At 42.0% G+C, this 14,893-nt stretch overlaps 1 protein-coding gene across 9 annotated transcripts in view; it reads right to left on the reverse strand.

The window, feature by feature from the left end:
* The window catches only part of kcnn1a (potassium intermediate/small conductance calcium-activated channel, subfamily N, member 1a), a 63,409-nt gene that overhangs the window by 18,311 nt on the left and 30,205 nt on the right, over window positions 1–14,893 (reverse strand). For all 9 annotated transcript variants that reach the window (XM_071492844.1, XM_071492841.1, XM_071492842.1 and 6 more), the window contains 3 exons: window positions 11,720–12,193; window positions 7,707–7,802; window positions 6,518–6,936 (listed from right to left, as the gene is read on the reverse strand). In XM_071492844.1, coding sequence (XP_071348945.1) covers window positions 6,518–6,936; window positions 7,707–7,802; window positions 11,720–12,109 — 905 coding nt within the window. In that variant the 5' untranslated portion in view covers window positions 12,110–12,193. The remainder of the gene's footprint in view (window positions 1–6,517; window positions 6,937–7,706; window positions 7,803–11,719; window positions 12,194–14,893) is intronic.

The following is a 14,893-nucleotide window of genomic DNA, read 5'->3' on the forward strand; positions in this document are numbered from 1 at the left end:
CACACAGTAACAGTCTCACAGGGTGTGTTATAATTGTACTTATCTGATAAGTATCTGATGATCTGATCTAACTATGAACCAAAAAAAAGGCCTGCTGTGTGGCAAAAACCAGACGTCAGCTTTCCATTAAGCGTGACTCTCTCTCTCTCTCTCTCTCTCTCTCTCTCTCTCTCTATATATATATATATATATATATATATATATATATATGTATTTGTAGCCAAGCACAAAATGATTTTGTTTTACCAATGGAAATGTGATTGCACTTTAATAATGAGCTACGCCTTATGTACTGCTGCCAACCAACTAAGATGTGATTCCAGCAGTAAAGAAGTGCTTGGATTTGCTGATTTGCAGTTTTGGCAGCGAGGCAGGCTTCAGGCTTCAGTTACAAGAAATGATCAAGTGTGTGTTTGTGAATCTCATCCAGACTAATTAAACTTCCAAAGAGTGCACCACAGTGGTGGATTTCCTGCAAGTCACTGTATTACAAATGCTGAAGTAAAAGTTGTCAGGTAAAGTAAGCCCTTGACACAGTCTTGTGGCACTACCCGTGCAAACTTTCATATTTAATCTGAGAAATTCAGTCAAGCCATTTCTTTGACCTGCTGCGAGTGTCTTTCTTAATCTGCAAGGCCACCAGACAGGAAGCATCGTTCACGGAGCCCTTAATCTCAGTGTTTCAAGGCTGGAGTGTGGTTATGTCTCTGGGGTTATCAGATACCAAGTATTCTATTACAGATGTTCCACTGAATTTGGCTGGAGACACCAGCAGAAAAAAAAACAACTCAGCGGCAAGTAGCGGGATCCCAGTCCCTGCCATTCTCAACACTAAAGACAACTGTAAACAAACCTGTGCTCGTGCTCAAGCTGAAAATATGTTCACAATAGTTCTTGTGTAATTTTTGCCCACAGTAATAATATGCTCAGTGGAATTCATCATCATATACCCAGTGGTGATAAAGTTTACTTTGCTGAAAACCATCCTCAACCAATCTCCAGGGGACACAGACAAATTCTGAAACACCACCACTCCACCTCCACTGCCGGCTCAGTACATCTAACCATTTCCTTTCATCTTCCCAGTCGTCCCAATGCACTGTGCAATACACAAAATATTATTTAACATTATTTGATGTACTTCTGCCCACAACACCAAGTCTGGCTTGAAGGTAACATTACCAATTGCCTCCTTCGTATGTGCCCACGTACAGGTGCCCCATAACAACACAACATTTGTATCTGCATGGAAGTGGAAGCAGATGGAAGTACTGTGATATGATTATGTTCATCAGCGATGGCAAGATTTGAGTCAGTTTTGTTACATTTTGTCAACTTCTAAGGTACAAGAAGATTAGAAGAGTTGACTCTGCAAAGGCATTTGATACATTTATGGCTTAGTAGAAATTATTGTTTGAGTTGAGCTTGGGCTAAAAAAGATGTCGCAGTGGCTGATGCAGTCCTAGCCTACTGCAGATCCAAAGTCAGTTCACGTTGCTCCCAATCTTAGCTTTATTGTAGCTCTAACGTGAATAGATAATAGACTTTACCTGAGATTAAGGGATGCACGTCTATAAGCTCGAGGGGATGCAGCACTCACAAGTGAGGTGACAACAGTGCAGTCATAGTTTAATGGCATGCATTGACACCAGATGCTTAAAGGTATTCATGGTAGTGCCATATTTGCTTGGCAATACACACCTTGACAATTAAACCTCTTTTCTTCTCTGCCATGGCTCAAAACTCACATGAAAACAAATTTAGAGAGCACCAGGCTCAGCCTTAAGCCAGTTTCACAGTGAAACATCACCAGAAAAATGAAAGTCAACTGTCAAAACTCAGACGAGTTTAGAAAATGCTGGCAAATGGAAATTAGTAGATGAGTAGATGAGCATAAGTACCCACCTAGCAACAGTGACATTAGGCAGATGGCAGCACTTCACAGTCACAGCAGCTACATAAGAGTTATGATTCTCTTAAACTGGTGGAAATAATGTTACCACTGCTAGAATGACTTTCAGAATACCTTTTGTGAAAGAATAATAATTAATATTTATTGCAGAAAGTGAATGTAGTGCTAGTAGTGCTAGTGTAGTGCTCATGTGTATTTCTAAGACAGACTAAAATAATACCAGAAACATATAGAAAAACCTTTGACTTTAAGCTACTATGTGTCTTTTGAGCAAAGAACAGCACTGGTTTGGGTCATGATCCTCCGTGCATAATCTGATCATATCTTGGGACGTTTATCACTTCCACATTCATTGTTATGCAAACATGCTTTGTGGGCTCTGTATACTTTGCCATAGGCTGCAATCAATACTACGCCTGCAGAGCGTGCATAGTTTAAAAACCCGTTATCAGATCAAGTCATCAAACCATAGAGAATCCACCTGTCCTTGAGGTTGCAGCTCTTTGTGGAGGATTTGCTAATTTTAAAGATAATCTTGTGAATGATTCACATGAAGGTAAAGGTATATTAGACACTTACACTGACAGTGACTAAAGTACTACATGTATATAGGTAGTTCACTTTGGGTTTGTTTTGAATTGTTTTTCAATGGGGAGTGTGCTTGTTCTGCAGTGTCCGACAGATTTGCCAGTATTTGTGGACAGAGATCTTGGAGAGACACAACTTCTTGGAACTAATGGATACATTTCAGTTGAGCCAGTAGAATCAAGGAGCCATTTTCTGTTGCAATCCAGAGTGTAATGTTTTTGCTTTACATTGTAAACATGAATCTACTGTAATAACAAACTAAAAGGAGCATCCACACCTTCTAATGTGTGCCTGTTCAGTGAAGGGTCAGTGTGTTTGCACAAATCCACCTGAATATTTTATGTAAACCTGTGGTTGTGGTTGTGAGAAAGTTCAGGTTGCACTGGTGTGTGTTTCTCTGGTTAGATGTTTGGACAGTCTGTCCTTGGCTGGCACTGTTTGTATCTTGTGGCTAAGCGATGACACAATCTGGATGTCAGACCCTGGGTGTAGGTGTAGCTGACTGGTAACTCAAGCCTGATAATCCGGTGCCGCGCTCTGAGGGAAAGTCAGCTAAACTTTCTGAGAGCTTGTCTTTTACATAGCCTACGGGTCCTCACTGGAGAAAGCGAGGTGAGAAACAACAGTCTCACATCGCCTTGAAATAGAGCAATTTGTTTCAGATAACAGAGTTAGAACAGGAGAGGAAGAGAATTAGATAACAGGTAAAGAGGAAAAAGGAGCGAGAAACCAGGGAGGCAGGCAAGGCATGCATGCAGGTGTGGAACTGAGTTGTGGCCGGATTGGGCCTGCTTCTTATGGATAAGGAAAGGCAAAGGGACAGGGAGTCAGTAGTAGGGAGAGATGAAGAAAAACTGCAAAGCATGCCACGTTAGATGGGTACAGTAAGAAATCTGCAAAGGATCAGTCAGGAGTAAGAGAGAGAGGGAGGGAGCCTTATGGTAGTGAGGGAGAAGCCAAAAGAGCTTAGTTAAGGAGCTTAGTTGAGGTAGGTTAGCTCTGAAGATGGACTGTATCAAGAAAGAAGGGAAAGGGGGGGCCAGTGACCAGTGTTAAATCCATCTACTGTAATATTAGCATTCCTCCCAACTCCACCCTCCCTCCATCCCTCCATCCCTCTCTGCTCCCCTGGTTGTGTGTCTTTCATTCCCCCCATCTAGGCATTTTCCAGGTAGACTCCGTGCTTGTCCAATCTCACATCGTACTGCCCTTTGATTGGCTCAGGTGCGTGGTCAATGTGACAGTGTAACGGCGCAGTTAAAAGAAGATACAAAAGTCACACACAGCACTTTGGGAAACAAGCGCCTCTTTTTTTCCTCTTTTATTTGACTTGAAATGATGGGATTGATAAGTAAACATGGAAACTTGCATGCTGTTTCCATGTTTACGAGAGGAGGGGACGAAGGGGCATGAGGACGTTCGGTTCATTGGATGTAAACAAAAACTGGAGACACTGCTTTCAGCACAGAACAAACTCCTCCTCCAAGAGTGTCTCCATTCAAGAAACTGTGCAACAATGGAAAGCAATGCCCTCCTTTACCTGCCTCGCTTCAAGTGTGTTACATTAGTCACATACTACATAGTTGTTGCCCAAAATCATGCTGTGCTAGATTGTCAGACATCCCAGACCAAAATAACATTAACTAGTACACACAATGACTTGACATTTGCCCTCTCCTTGGATGCTCTTTTTGGAGACAATTTCTAGAGCAAAATCTTTGCAGCTGAGGCCACAAAAGTCTGTGGAAAAACCACTACAACACTGTTCAATTAATTTTGTGAAGGGAGACACATAATGGGATGGTAATGTGTGAACACAAAGAACAGAAAGGCTTTTGCTCCTCTGCAAATCTTTGGAGTTGCTGTTAAAAAGACTTTTTGTGCACTATAGATCTATAACAATTGCATAAGGAGAGGGAGAGAAAAAATGAGAAAAGACAAATTGCCCTCTGGCAGACTCGTGAAGGTGACTTGAAGGAGCTGCTCCATTTTAGCACAAATTTCCTCCTCCTCCTCCTCCTCCTCCTCCTCATCCACCTCCTCCTCCAGTCCCTACCGGCCTAACACACACCAGTTAGCAAAGAGACGCTTGCTTCAAAGTGCTGCTCACACCATTGGTCTCTGCTGTCCTCCTATAGCCTCTAAAAGCCTATTTTCTTAGCAGAAGGATGGTGCCACTTCCATGCCAACTAGAGGGCCTACCTAATTCTCCTTTGCCATACTGAGTTTGGAAAGGATCACCGGTTAATTGTTTTAGAGGGGCTGCCCTTTCTCCCCACTATCACCCCCCACCCTCCAAACCCCTCACAGGGCAGCAGTGGCGCCAGCTCGGTGCAAAATGATAAGTTGGTTTTTCCACGGCTAGAGAACGAGGACTCACATGGTATCCCTATGGAGCAGCATAGTGGGGAAATAGAAAGTACAACAAAACATTATACAAACACACGCGCACACACATGCACGCACACACACCTACATGTGCATGCTTGCACCCATCCGTAGTAACACACGTAGACATACGTACACAAATCCACCCAGCTGAGCACACGTGTTATTCTGAAACTGAAACCAAAAGACCAACAGCATGCACTGCTCATGGGAAGTGTGTGTCACTGAATGTGTGAATGTGCGTGTGAGCAAACCAATCTACCAAGACTCTGCCGGAGATTCAGTGGTTCTCACCTCATCATCTATTTAAATTCAGATTTCCAGATTGACACCAGCATGCTGTAGGAGGAGGGCTGTGCAGTGTCAGAGGTCCACTGAGGTAACCAAAGACCAAATTATGGCAATAATGTCAATTTTTGGCCGATTTCATAATTAAATCTAAGGCTGGGAATAATAAAAACAGATAGTGAAAGTGTGTAGCAATAGCCATGAACTGGTTTGTATAGAGACATTTCGAATCTCATTCAAACTGCCCATTGTGTTGTTTTGAATATCCAGTTAAGGGTGAACTCTGATGTCTGTCACACCTCACTGTTCTAGTGGAGCTGATGTTAAAGATCAGCTGATTGGGTTCCCCCTGTGAGGTTTAAACCCACCAGCCAACAGTTTGAGGTCAGAGAAGATCCGGGGTCAGGAGTGCGAGGGGGGTGGTTAGTGACAGGTGTTAACAAGGGAGGTGGGGTAGTTAAGAGGAGAGGCAGAGGAAGGGAGGGGAGGTACTTAGTAAAAGCAGGCGAGGCGAGCTGCAGGAGGACACTGAGCATCTGTAGTCAGGGCCTGGCTGAAAGACTGAGAGCAAAGCCTTCCTCTGAGCTGAGGCTTAACTTTTACAGTGCAGCACATGTACAGTATCATATTGGGTCTGACAAGAACTGCTGCCATAGATCTTCCACTCTCCACCCACCCTACTCAAGTCCCCTTTCCACTCCAACTATGCAAAAATGACTTTAAAACATCAAAGCTGGCATTAACTTCTCATTTCCCTATGCAAATGCAAAACGAGAAAGGAAAAAAAAAAAAAGCTTTTCATTTCTCCCTGCCTCTTTCATTTTCAGTGAGAATCGTTGCTGCCCCCTTGAGACGAAGCCCGATGCGCAGTTTTAGGGAGAAAACGGGTTAGGGGATCCTGGGGGCTGCTCTGCATTACCAAAACAAACCATTCAGCAAACAAACAATTAGACACTCATGAATTATGGACAAGCCATCTAAAATAGCGATAAAAACAAGGAGTGGGGAGTCGTGGAGCAATCGCTGAGCTAATGAAACGTATGTCAGGGTGTTTTTAAACATTCAGGCAGTGGAGTAGTATGTGGGCGTGTCTGTGTATGCCTTCCTGTACACATGTGTACAGTACTAACATGTAGCCTATCCTGATGATTCCACACGATTCTGTGGACCAGTGCAGATGAGCGACAGAAAACAAGGTAACACTGAGAAGCGTGGCACAAAACAGTGACGAGAGCGAAGGAAGAAAAGGTGTTTAGTAATCCACAACTTGTGATTGTGCATCAGCCATTTAGTATTTCAACTCCTCCCTTATTCGGCCATTATTCACAACCCTGTGTTTACCTCTCACAGACGCGCACAGTCCATGCAGCAATGATCCAGGAGGATATACTGAACACCAGCAGAACAGTTCCTGGGCAGATGGTCATGAGGGTCTTCATGACAAAGCGTGTGTTGAAGTTGATCTTGTTGAGGGCGCCGATGCTGCGAGAAGAAGCGTCCGTGAAGAGCTTGCTGTGGAGTAACATGACCCTGCCGATCAGGTAGAGTCTCAGGAACATGGGGATGGAAAGGATGATGTCCACGTCAGCATCAGCGACCGACGGCGTGTAGGTAAAGGCCAACCGCGCTGTCCACGTGAACACATACTGGCCCGGGATGGGATGGATGGCACACACCAGCAGCTCTAGCACGATGAAGAAGATCCGCTCATACGTCATGGCTATCCTCCAATCGTCCGCACCATTGTCGACCATAAACAGCTGAAGAAAAACAAACATACACCAACGACTTGCATTAGCATTTTCCTCCATATGACCACTTTTTTAGTTTTTTGTTTGAGATTTTAGGCTTTTTCCAGCATTTCTCCAATTTTTATATCCTCAATAACCACACTGACATGTATTATTACACAGTCAAGTTGGGAGAAATTCTTATATGGTGTTTATATGCACAAAACCCACAAATTTTATTTGATCTTGTACGTTTTCTCATACTTTGTAGCCATAAAAAGTGGCATCCAAGATTAAATTTAACATAAGTTGCTGTAAACCAGCTCAACAACAAAGAAATGACATAGAATGATATGAACTAAATTCTGGAAAGAACAGATTCATTGCATTTGTGTTTCTGGACTAAATTTATTGTTATGACTATTTATATCTATAAATAGAGCCATATTTTAAGTAACAGAAAAAGGAGATGCTGTGTATTGGACAAAACGCCATGAATGTTGTCACTGTTTCGTCACATTCAATGAAATAAATGTGTTTACATGTGTGTACATACACTATAACATTAAAAATCATCATCAATGCACTAATATCAGCATAAATGAATTTCCATGAACATTTCCATTTTAGCGCAACAAAAATAATATTTCTGATGTTTTTATTTAGGCTCAGTTGCCAAATAACGAATCTTCTTCCTCTTACTATCATTATTGCTTTATCATTATCACTGTGCTGATCCAAAATGGTAAAATGAACAAAATTACGTTATTTTTGGTTTTTTTTTATTGTGATAGACTCACCTGGATTTCCCGGGCATGGTACATTATTATAAGACCAAGCAATATAACAGTGGAAAGGCTGATAAGGCATTTCAGTGCAAATGAGTATGAAGATTCCTATGGTGAGAGAAAAAAAAGAGGAAAAAATATTAGAAACAGCAACATTAAATCAAAACAATTAACTTTATTACAATATACAATCTAATCTTATACATTGGAATAAAAATATAAATTCTTCCTTTTACTTATTGTCAGTGGTCGATTTTCTATATTTTCAGAGTCTGTATTTAGCTTCAATAGATGGTAATATTGACTGGTCTCTGAGTTATATGTTACTGCTTAGCAACAAGGTGAAATGAGGTAGTTCAGTAAAACAGGTAGAATTCAAGTGAAAGCTGAGTGTATCTCATATCTGAAAAGGAACCTGACCGAATAAACATATGCATACATAAAAGCACATTCACACAAACATATATATAAATACATACACACAATAGGACACACACACACACACACATGTACACACACTACTTATTAGTTTAAATATCTGACTGAGACCAGATAATGGGGTTTTACACACAAACAGTGCAGTCAGGATGTTACTAAACAATACAGCTGCAGGTGTAGGTGCAGCCTGATATTATCTGTGGACGTCGTTCCCCACCATCTAAACTACCAATTAATCAAAGCCAGGCGCTAACAGGGGGACTTTCCACTTAATGGTAGGTGCAGAAAAGGCAAGGCTAGCATTAGCAGGGGGGCCACCACAGTGAGCGTTGCAGGTGATAAATGGGCCAGCTGGATGCTAATGCTGCAGAGTGTGTGTGTGTGCGTGTGTGTGTGTGTGTACATGGGGGCCATAGATCTAGGAAATGAGAACCTGTACTGCCCCCCCCCCCCCCCCCCCCCCCCAACTGATAAATAAATCAATTTAACAACCATGATGTAAAAACGCCGCTCTGTAGCAGGCTAATGATCATAGGGTTGTTATTATATTAACGACACCGACAAACAACTGACAAAAACAGCAAGTGGAAATATCGTTCATAATCGTCAGTGCGATGACAGTGAGAGCTGCTCAATATTACTTTGTCCTTCGGTGGTCCATATTACAGAACGTATTTTTAGCTGTCAACTAGATTGCTTTGCCCCTCAGGTCGGCTACATGTTCGCAAGACATTCTAATGTCTGAAATTGTTTTGAGAAGTCCCTGGTGAAATAACATTGAGTAAACCAATTAATCCACCTGCCAGAGGTTCAAGGATTTTTCAGTCCCAATGCTCACTGCCTCTTAACGCATTTCCCTCCTCCAGGACTCAGAAATCCTTGGCAGAGCCTCAAGTGTCTGCTGTGTGATGTGACCATCCACTGCACATGCTACCTGTTGTGGGGGGGGGGGGGGGGGGGGGGGGGGGGGGCACTCAGAGATGGGAGGTCACTTCCATTTCAGCTGAGGTTAGCTTGATGAATGGACTGAACCCCACTCAGTAACAGTCACAGACAAACCTATTGACTTTCTTAAAACGCCATAAATCATCCTATAGATTACCACGTCGACTTACTATATTGTGCAGACACACACACTATTATGTGCTATCAAAAACACATTTCTAAAATTCAAACACTTCTCACAGACAACTGGGAAAAGAAAATCTCCCCCTTGTGAAATGAGCCTACCAGTGGTTTTGCATGTTGTAGCCCTAACCTACAACTCACATATCAATGCTGACGATTTTATTCAGCGCACCAAAAGCTTTCATGCGCCCTAACGTTTGAGGCGTCAACTGATATACAACATTTTTGACAAGCTAGATCAGCAATTGAAAGCTTTTTGGCAGGAGACTCAAACTTTGGATGTCAAAGCATCTTTAACAGCACCAGAGTTTTGAAAATGGCCCCTTCTCACAGCTGCAGCAGCATGTGACAATACTGTAATGTTGACAAAACTAATGTAACAAAATGTAAATCTTAAAGTCCATTATACAATATATAAAAAGCCACTTTCTGGAAGCCCCTTTGCTTACATTTGGATGCTCCAGTATGTTTGTCTGAATTCTTTGGAGGTTTGCCTACTTTTAGATGGACCTCATTCTTTTGATCCCAACCATAACAGATTCCCTTGTAGCAAAATTTAAAAAGTATTCGCTAGTATTCTGGCCACATATAGTGTTTATTCTGGTTCAATATATGCTCATTTCCTTGGCCCAAGTCTGGCCCACATATGGCATGACTGTCAGACACTTCCACATATGGACCAATTCTGAAGCACACAAAGAAAATCTTCCTTGCTCTCAGCCAACACTGGAGGTCAGCATATGATGAGCCAGAAGTTTCATTTTGCTCCCTGGGTTATGTATCAAAGGTTAAGTTTCAAGTTTACAAATTCATTTTCAAACCATGGTGAAATAAATGGAAACCGATGTCTGCCAAAGTTAGAAAAGGAATATCTTATGTTTTGCTTTAGACAGTAAGCAGCTGGACAATAAAGATGAAAAGTGAAGGGGGTCAATTGCAGAGGGCTGTCTTGTTTTTATGGCCTGCAACTTCAGTGTTTGGTTCAGCTTTTTCAATTTTATCAACTTCAGTAAAAAAATAAAGCTCTAATAATCCCCTTGTACACTATCTATCCAGACACATTTGTGCTGGAGGCCAGCGAACAGACACGGTTAGCCGCTAGCAGGGGAAAAAATTAGCAAGTAGACGATGAATAGGCAAAATTAGTAAAAGTTGTGAAAAGTCAATGTTTGCAAATAGCCAGTAAAAACAAAGTTACCAACTCAGTGGTGAAGAGTGTAAAATAACAGTGTAGTAAATAGCCAGAAAAGGCTAATTTAGCAACTAGGGAATGGACAATGTTAGCAAGTAGCCTGTAAATATATTGAGGCAAATAGCAAGTTAAAGACCCAGTTATATTTCTCCAAAGTTGATGAGGAGAGCTAAAACAATATTGAACTTGCACCATTTTAGCGCTAAGTGATCAATAGTGCTTTAATATACACAATTTGTTGTTAACAGGCTTATGCAAGCAAACCCACCTAAAAGATTGACAGTCATGGTCAGTTTTTATATTTTTACTCACACACAGACTGTGTTGTTGAAAAGATGGTCTTATTTCCAGAGATGAAAGACAACTGCTCTGTGACCTATCATATACTGCAGTGCACTGCAATGTCAACTCCCGAGTAAACAGCCCAGTAAATACTGTGGTAGACACTGCTCTAAGTGTACTGAATGAATGATATTCTGTCACAAATATCCTGACACAGCAGACCTGATTGGCTGACACAAAAGGACAATAACAGGTCAAGGGGTGGTGACTTGGTCACCATGACCCTGAATCCACACTGCCTGCTGGTGTCCTTGATCAAGCGTCCCACTTGTTCCAGTACCTCGCTGCGTCATCTCCACTCTGATCTACTAAAAGTAAAAGATGCTCTTGGGCACTTTGAAACATCTGGAAATTTATTCCCATCTTTTATTCCTAGTGACTTTTCTCTTCATCTCTACTTGTCTTTCTCTCTCTCTCTCTCTCTGTCTAAATCTCACTCTATATACACAGACAGTGTATATATTCACCATGCACCATCCCACTCTTCATCTTCCTCTCCTGCTGTGAGCTGTGATTCTAGATGCTGGCTTCAAAGGGAATGACAGACAACCATAACAGTACCAGAAGAGCAACCAATCCTTTGGCTAAACTCTAATCTGATGCCAAGAATAAAAATTCTCAACCAGTAACAAAACCAGGCCCACAGTCAAGAAATCACTGAATAGAACATTTCGAAAGGCAAAATCTGAGATTTAATCCAATTGTCGGACTATTAGTCATTGTCCAGATAACATGAAGCTCCATTTTATTTGTATTTGTGCAAATATTCCCAACACCTTTGTTAGATAATGTACGTCAGTGTCTGTGCTAATAATCACTCTTCATAAATCTGACAGCTGCCAACCCCACACAACTCAAAAGTTAACAATAGCAATGCCAACACACAAAGCTCCCACTCATGCATCACACACATGCAACAACCTACCTTAGTGTAAACCCCCCATGACAGTTCCGTCTCTGTCACCATGACAACAATCCCAAACATCCCGAAGATGAGTGCGTAGTCGCTGAGCCGCTTCCGCTTCTCAAACAGCGCCCTCCGGTGGCCAAGCTTGTAGCCAATGTCCCTGTTCTTCTTCTGCGGCGCCCTGCCTCCGCCACGCCCGCTGCCCTCCCTGACCAAGCTCTCGTTGGACGCCTTGCTGGGGTCTTCGCCGCCGTTGCCCTTGGACACCACCACCTCCAGGCCAGAGCTGTGCAGCGTCTGCAAGGGCTGCGTCTCCGAGTCGAGCTCCGCAAGGTTGCGGCGCGACGAGGACGCCAGGCTGCCCACCAGTGGTCTCACCACTCCGCCATTGTACTTGCAGGTGTTCATGGCTATCTGAGGGAGTCGGCCACTGCTCTCGGAGAGGGAGGGCTTGGATCCAGCATGGCTCAGCTTCTTCTGCTCGGTAGTGGCCTGTTAACAGGAAAGAGGGTGATAAATACAATACTATCACAACAAAAAGGGTGTAAAAAAAACTGACAGTGGGTTGAAGAGACACACACACACACACACACACACAGGTGGACTTTAAAAAAAAGCATTGATGTGGGAGTTATATCTCCGTGGCTCTGGAGAGGGCAAAGAGAGGGAAGGATCTTGCAAAAACAATTTTGGTTATAAAAGCAGACAGATTTAGTTCTCAGCAGGACATGTGGCCAACGTACAATATGAACCCAAAAAAAAACAACAGTTTTTGTCTGAAAGTCCCAAATACTCAAGGTCTGTTTTCCTGAGAAAGAGCTGGTAACAGAGAAGTGGTTGCTCAGTGAGAATCCTTCATACCTGTATTAGTAGATGCTAACTAACTCCCCTTGTCTTCCTCCTTTATTGGACGCAGTATGTTTCACGTGTACAAGGTTTTCCTTCAAGAAAATGGCATCAAAACTAGGTGGCTCAAAAACAAATAAATAATGAATGAACTTGGATGTATAAATAAAACCATATAACCAATAGTGGACCCTACAAAGTGCAGAAAATTGAATCTTTGCGCTGCACAAATTTAGATATGAATGATTAATGTTCGGCATGACCCTGTTTACCATCAGAGAAACACTTTTCCTCTGCAGAGACGAGCCACGAGCTTCCTAAACGAGAGCAGAGAAGAAGAAAACATGGAACTTCTCAAATCAGGCGTGCCACTGAGACCAGGTGTGAGATTCCAGCTATTTTAAGAGTAAAAACAAGGGAAACCATTTGTTTTGAAACTCAGAGGATACTGTATACTGTCCATCTCTTTAAGGCAAAAGGCAACTTCGGGGCAAGTGGAAGAACCTATATTGGCATATAAATACAATGTTCAACCAATAAATTGTGCACTGTGCATATAAATTCCAATTTTGAATGACATAGGAGTGAAATACATGAAACGTCTTTTATTCAGATCACCCGCACAATTGTTTTCCAACCTGGCGACTCTCTTCTCTTACATTTCGTCGTCTATCGTTTCTGCTCCTCTTGGCAGATTTCTGTCCCGGTTACACAGACAGAAAATGTTCTATCCATACAGACGCTGTGGAGCAGTCACCCCAGAAGCATCTATCTGCCTGTCTATCCCCTGCCCTTCAGAGACTCGGGTAGATTATCATAATGGGTTATGAAAACTTCACATGGAACAGTGCTTTTTCCGAAACAAGTCGGGGGTGTGTGATAGCACTGCTGGTCCTTTTTATTAGCCTTGACAAAGCATGCCTAATGCCTTTAAATGTGCTGGTGGGAATAAAGAAGGGCGGCCCTAATGGAAATTTACTAACTCCGGTCCTGTGATGCTATCGTCTTGCGCATATTGTGGCTCCATGAGAACAGGACTAAAGGTTAAGGATTAGTGCAGCCCATAGTGTTTCTAATCCCCTTTTCTGTATTAAATTGCTTTTTAATCTGTGCCATTAGGACCCCTCTACACTTTTGAAGACGGTGCAGGGAGTGAACTTTTGGTTTGAATGACAGGAAATTCTGTAGAAAAAGATACTGATATGCCAATCGTGGTCAAGATGCTGTTCTTTTTAAGAGGATAAAAATAGAGTGCTGTATTTTCAAAATGTGATCTCAGTTCGACAAATTAAAGTTTCTTAAAGATGCTCTGTGTCTCGTGACTCATTTTGAACATGGTGCAAAAGGTGAACTCTTTCAGTTTACTACTTACTGCAGTAAGAACAAGAGATGCAACAACAAGAATCAGTCGCTACATATTGAATTATTTCACACAAAACAATTACAAAAGTTTCAACGCAAATTATAGCTTTTCTCAGCATCAGGTACAGCTCACACATATGACTGAGCATCAAGGACAGATGTGCAAAGACTATGACAGAATTCCAACAACAGCACAACCATCCAGAAAAAAATATCATTATTGTAGCAAATGCATGTACTGGCTAAGCAGCATAAGATATTGTAGAAATATTGTTGGATTGACCTCAGCTGTGTTATTTTAGTAGATTATTTTTGTACGCCACTTTAATAAGTTTTGTAAATAAATGTTTCTGAAGTCTTTAGCGGTGCTTTTTTCCTGGATGGAGATCAAGAGTCGACCTGCCTTTCAGTCTTTTGAATACGTTGAATCCAGAGCGGACTGGTACCGAGCAACTACAAAATATGATGATTCCTTTGGTTCTTTGGAGTGTCACAATTTGATGTCATTCATTCTCAAAAGAGTATTTCCTGCTTTTGTGTAGGAAGTAAATAACTGTGTAGTATTTTTAGTCTCAGTCAAACTTTCAGAGTGCTTCTGAGATGCTTGATATGCAAATATGGCTCCTGGACTACAATATATCAGAAACAATCCAAGACAACTACCTCAAACAAAGGTTGTGCATATTTGTAGAAAATGTTTCTTATATTGTTTTGTGCATTTCTAAGAGTATTATTGTATTTTTACTGTTTGTCACACAGACACCAGACACAATTTGAGATGCAGCATCCTGCTGAAGAACTGGACCACCAACCCTAGAATTAACAGGGTTAACCACCTGAGCTAAAGTTAAAGCCAACACTTGTGATCGGTCTGCCACAGACTGTAATATTCCAACATCACTGTCAAAGATCAATGTCAAACTGAGCCGTTTGTTTGTTGATGAGATGTTCATTACATCATTACCTTTTGGTGGTCTCGACAGT

The sequence above is a fragment of the Trachinotus anak genome, unplaced genomic scaffold (assembly GCF_046630095.1).
Source record: "Trachinotus anak isolate AG129_WGS33_773 ecotype Australia unplaced genomic scaffold, CSIRO_AGI_Tana_v1 ptg000012l, whole genome shotgun sequence".
NCBI classification, from domain to species: Eukaryota; Metazoa; Chordata; class Actinopteri; order Carangiformes; family Carangidae; genus Trachinotus; species Trachinotus anak.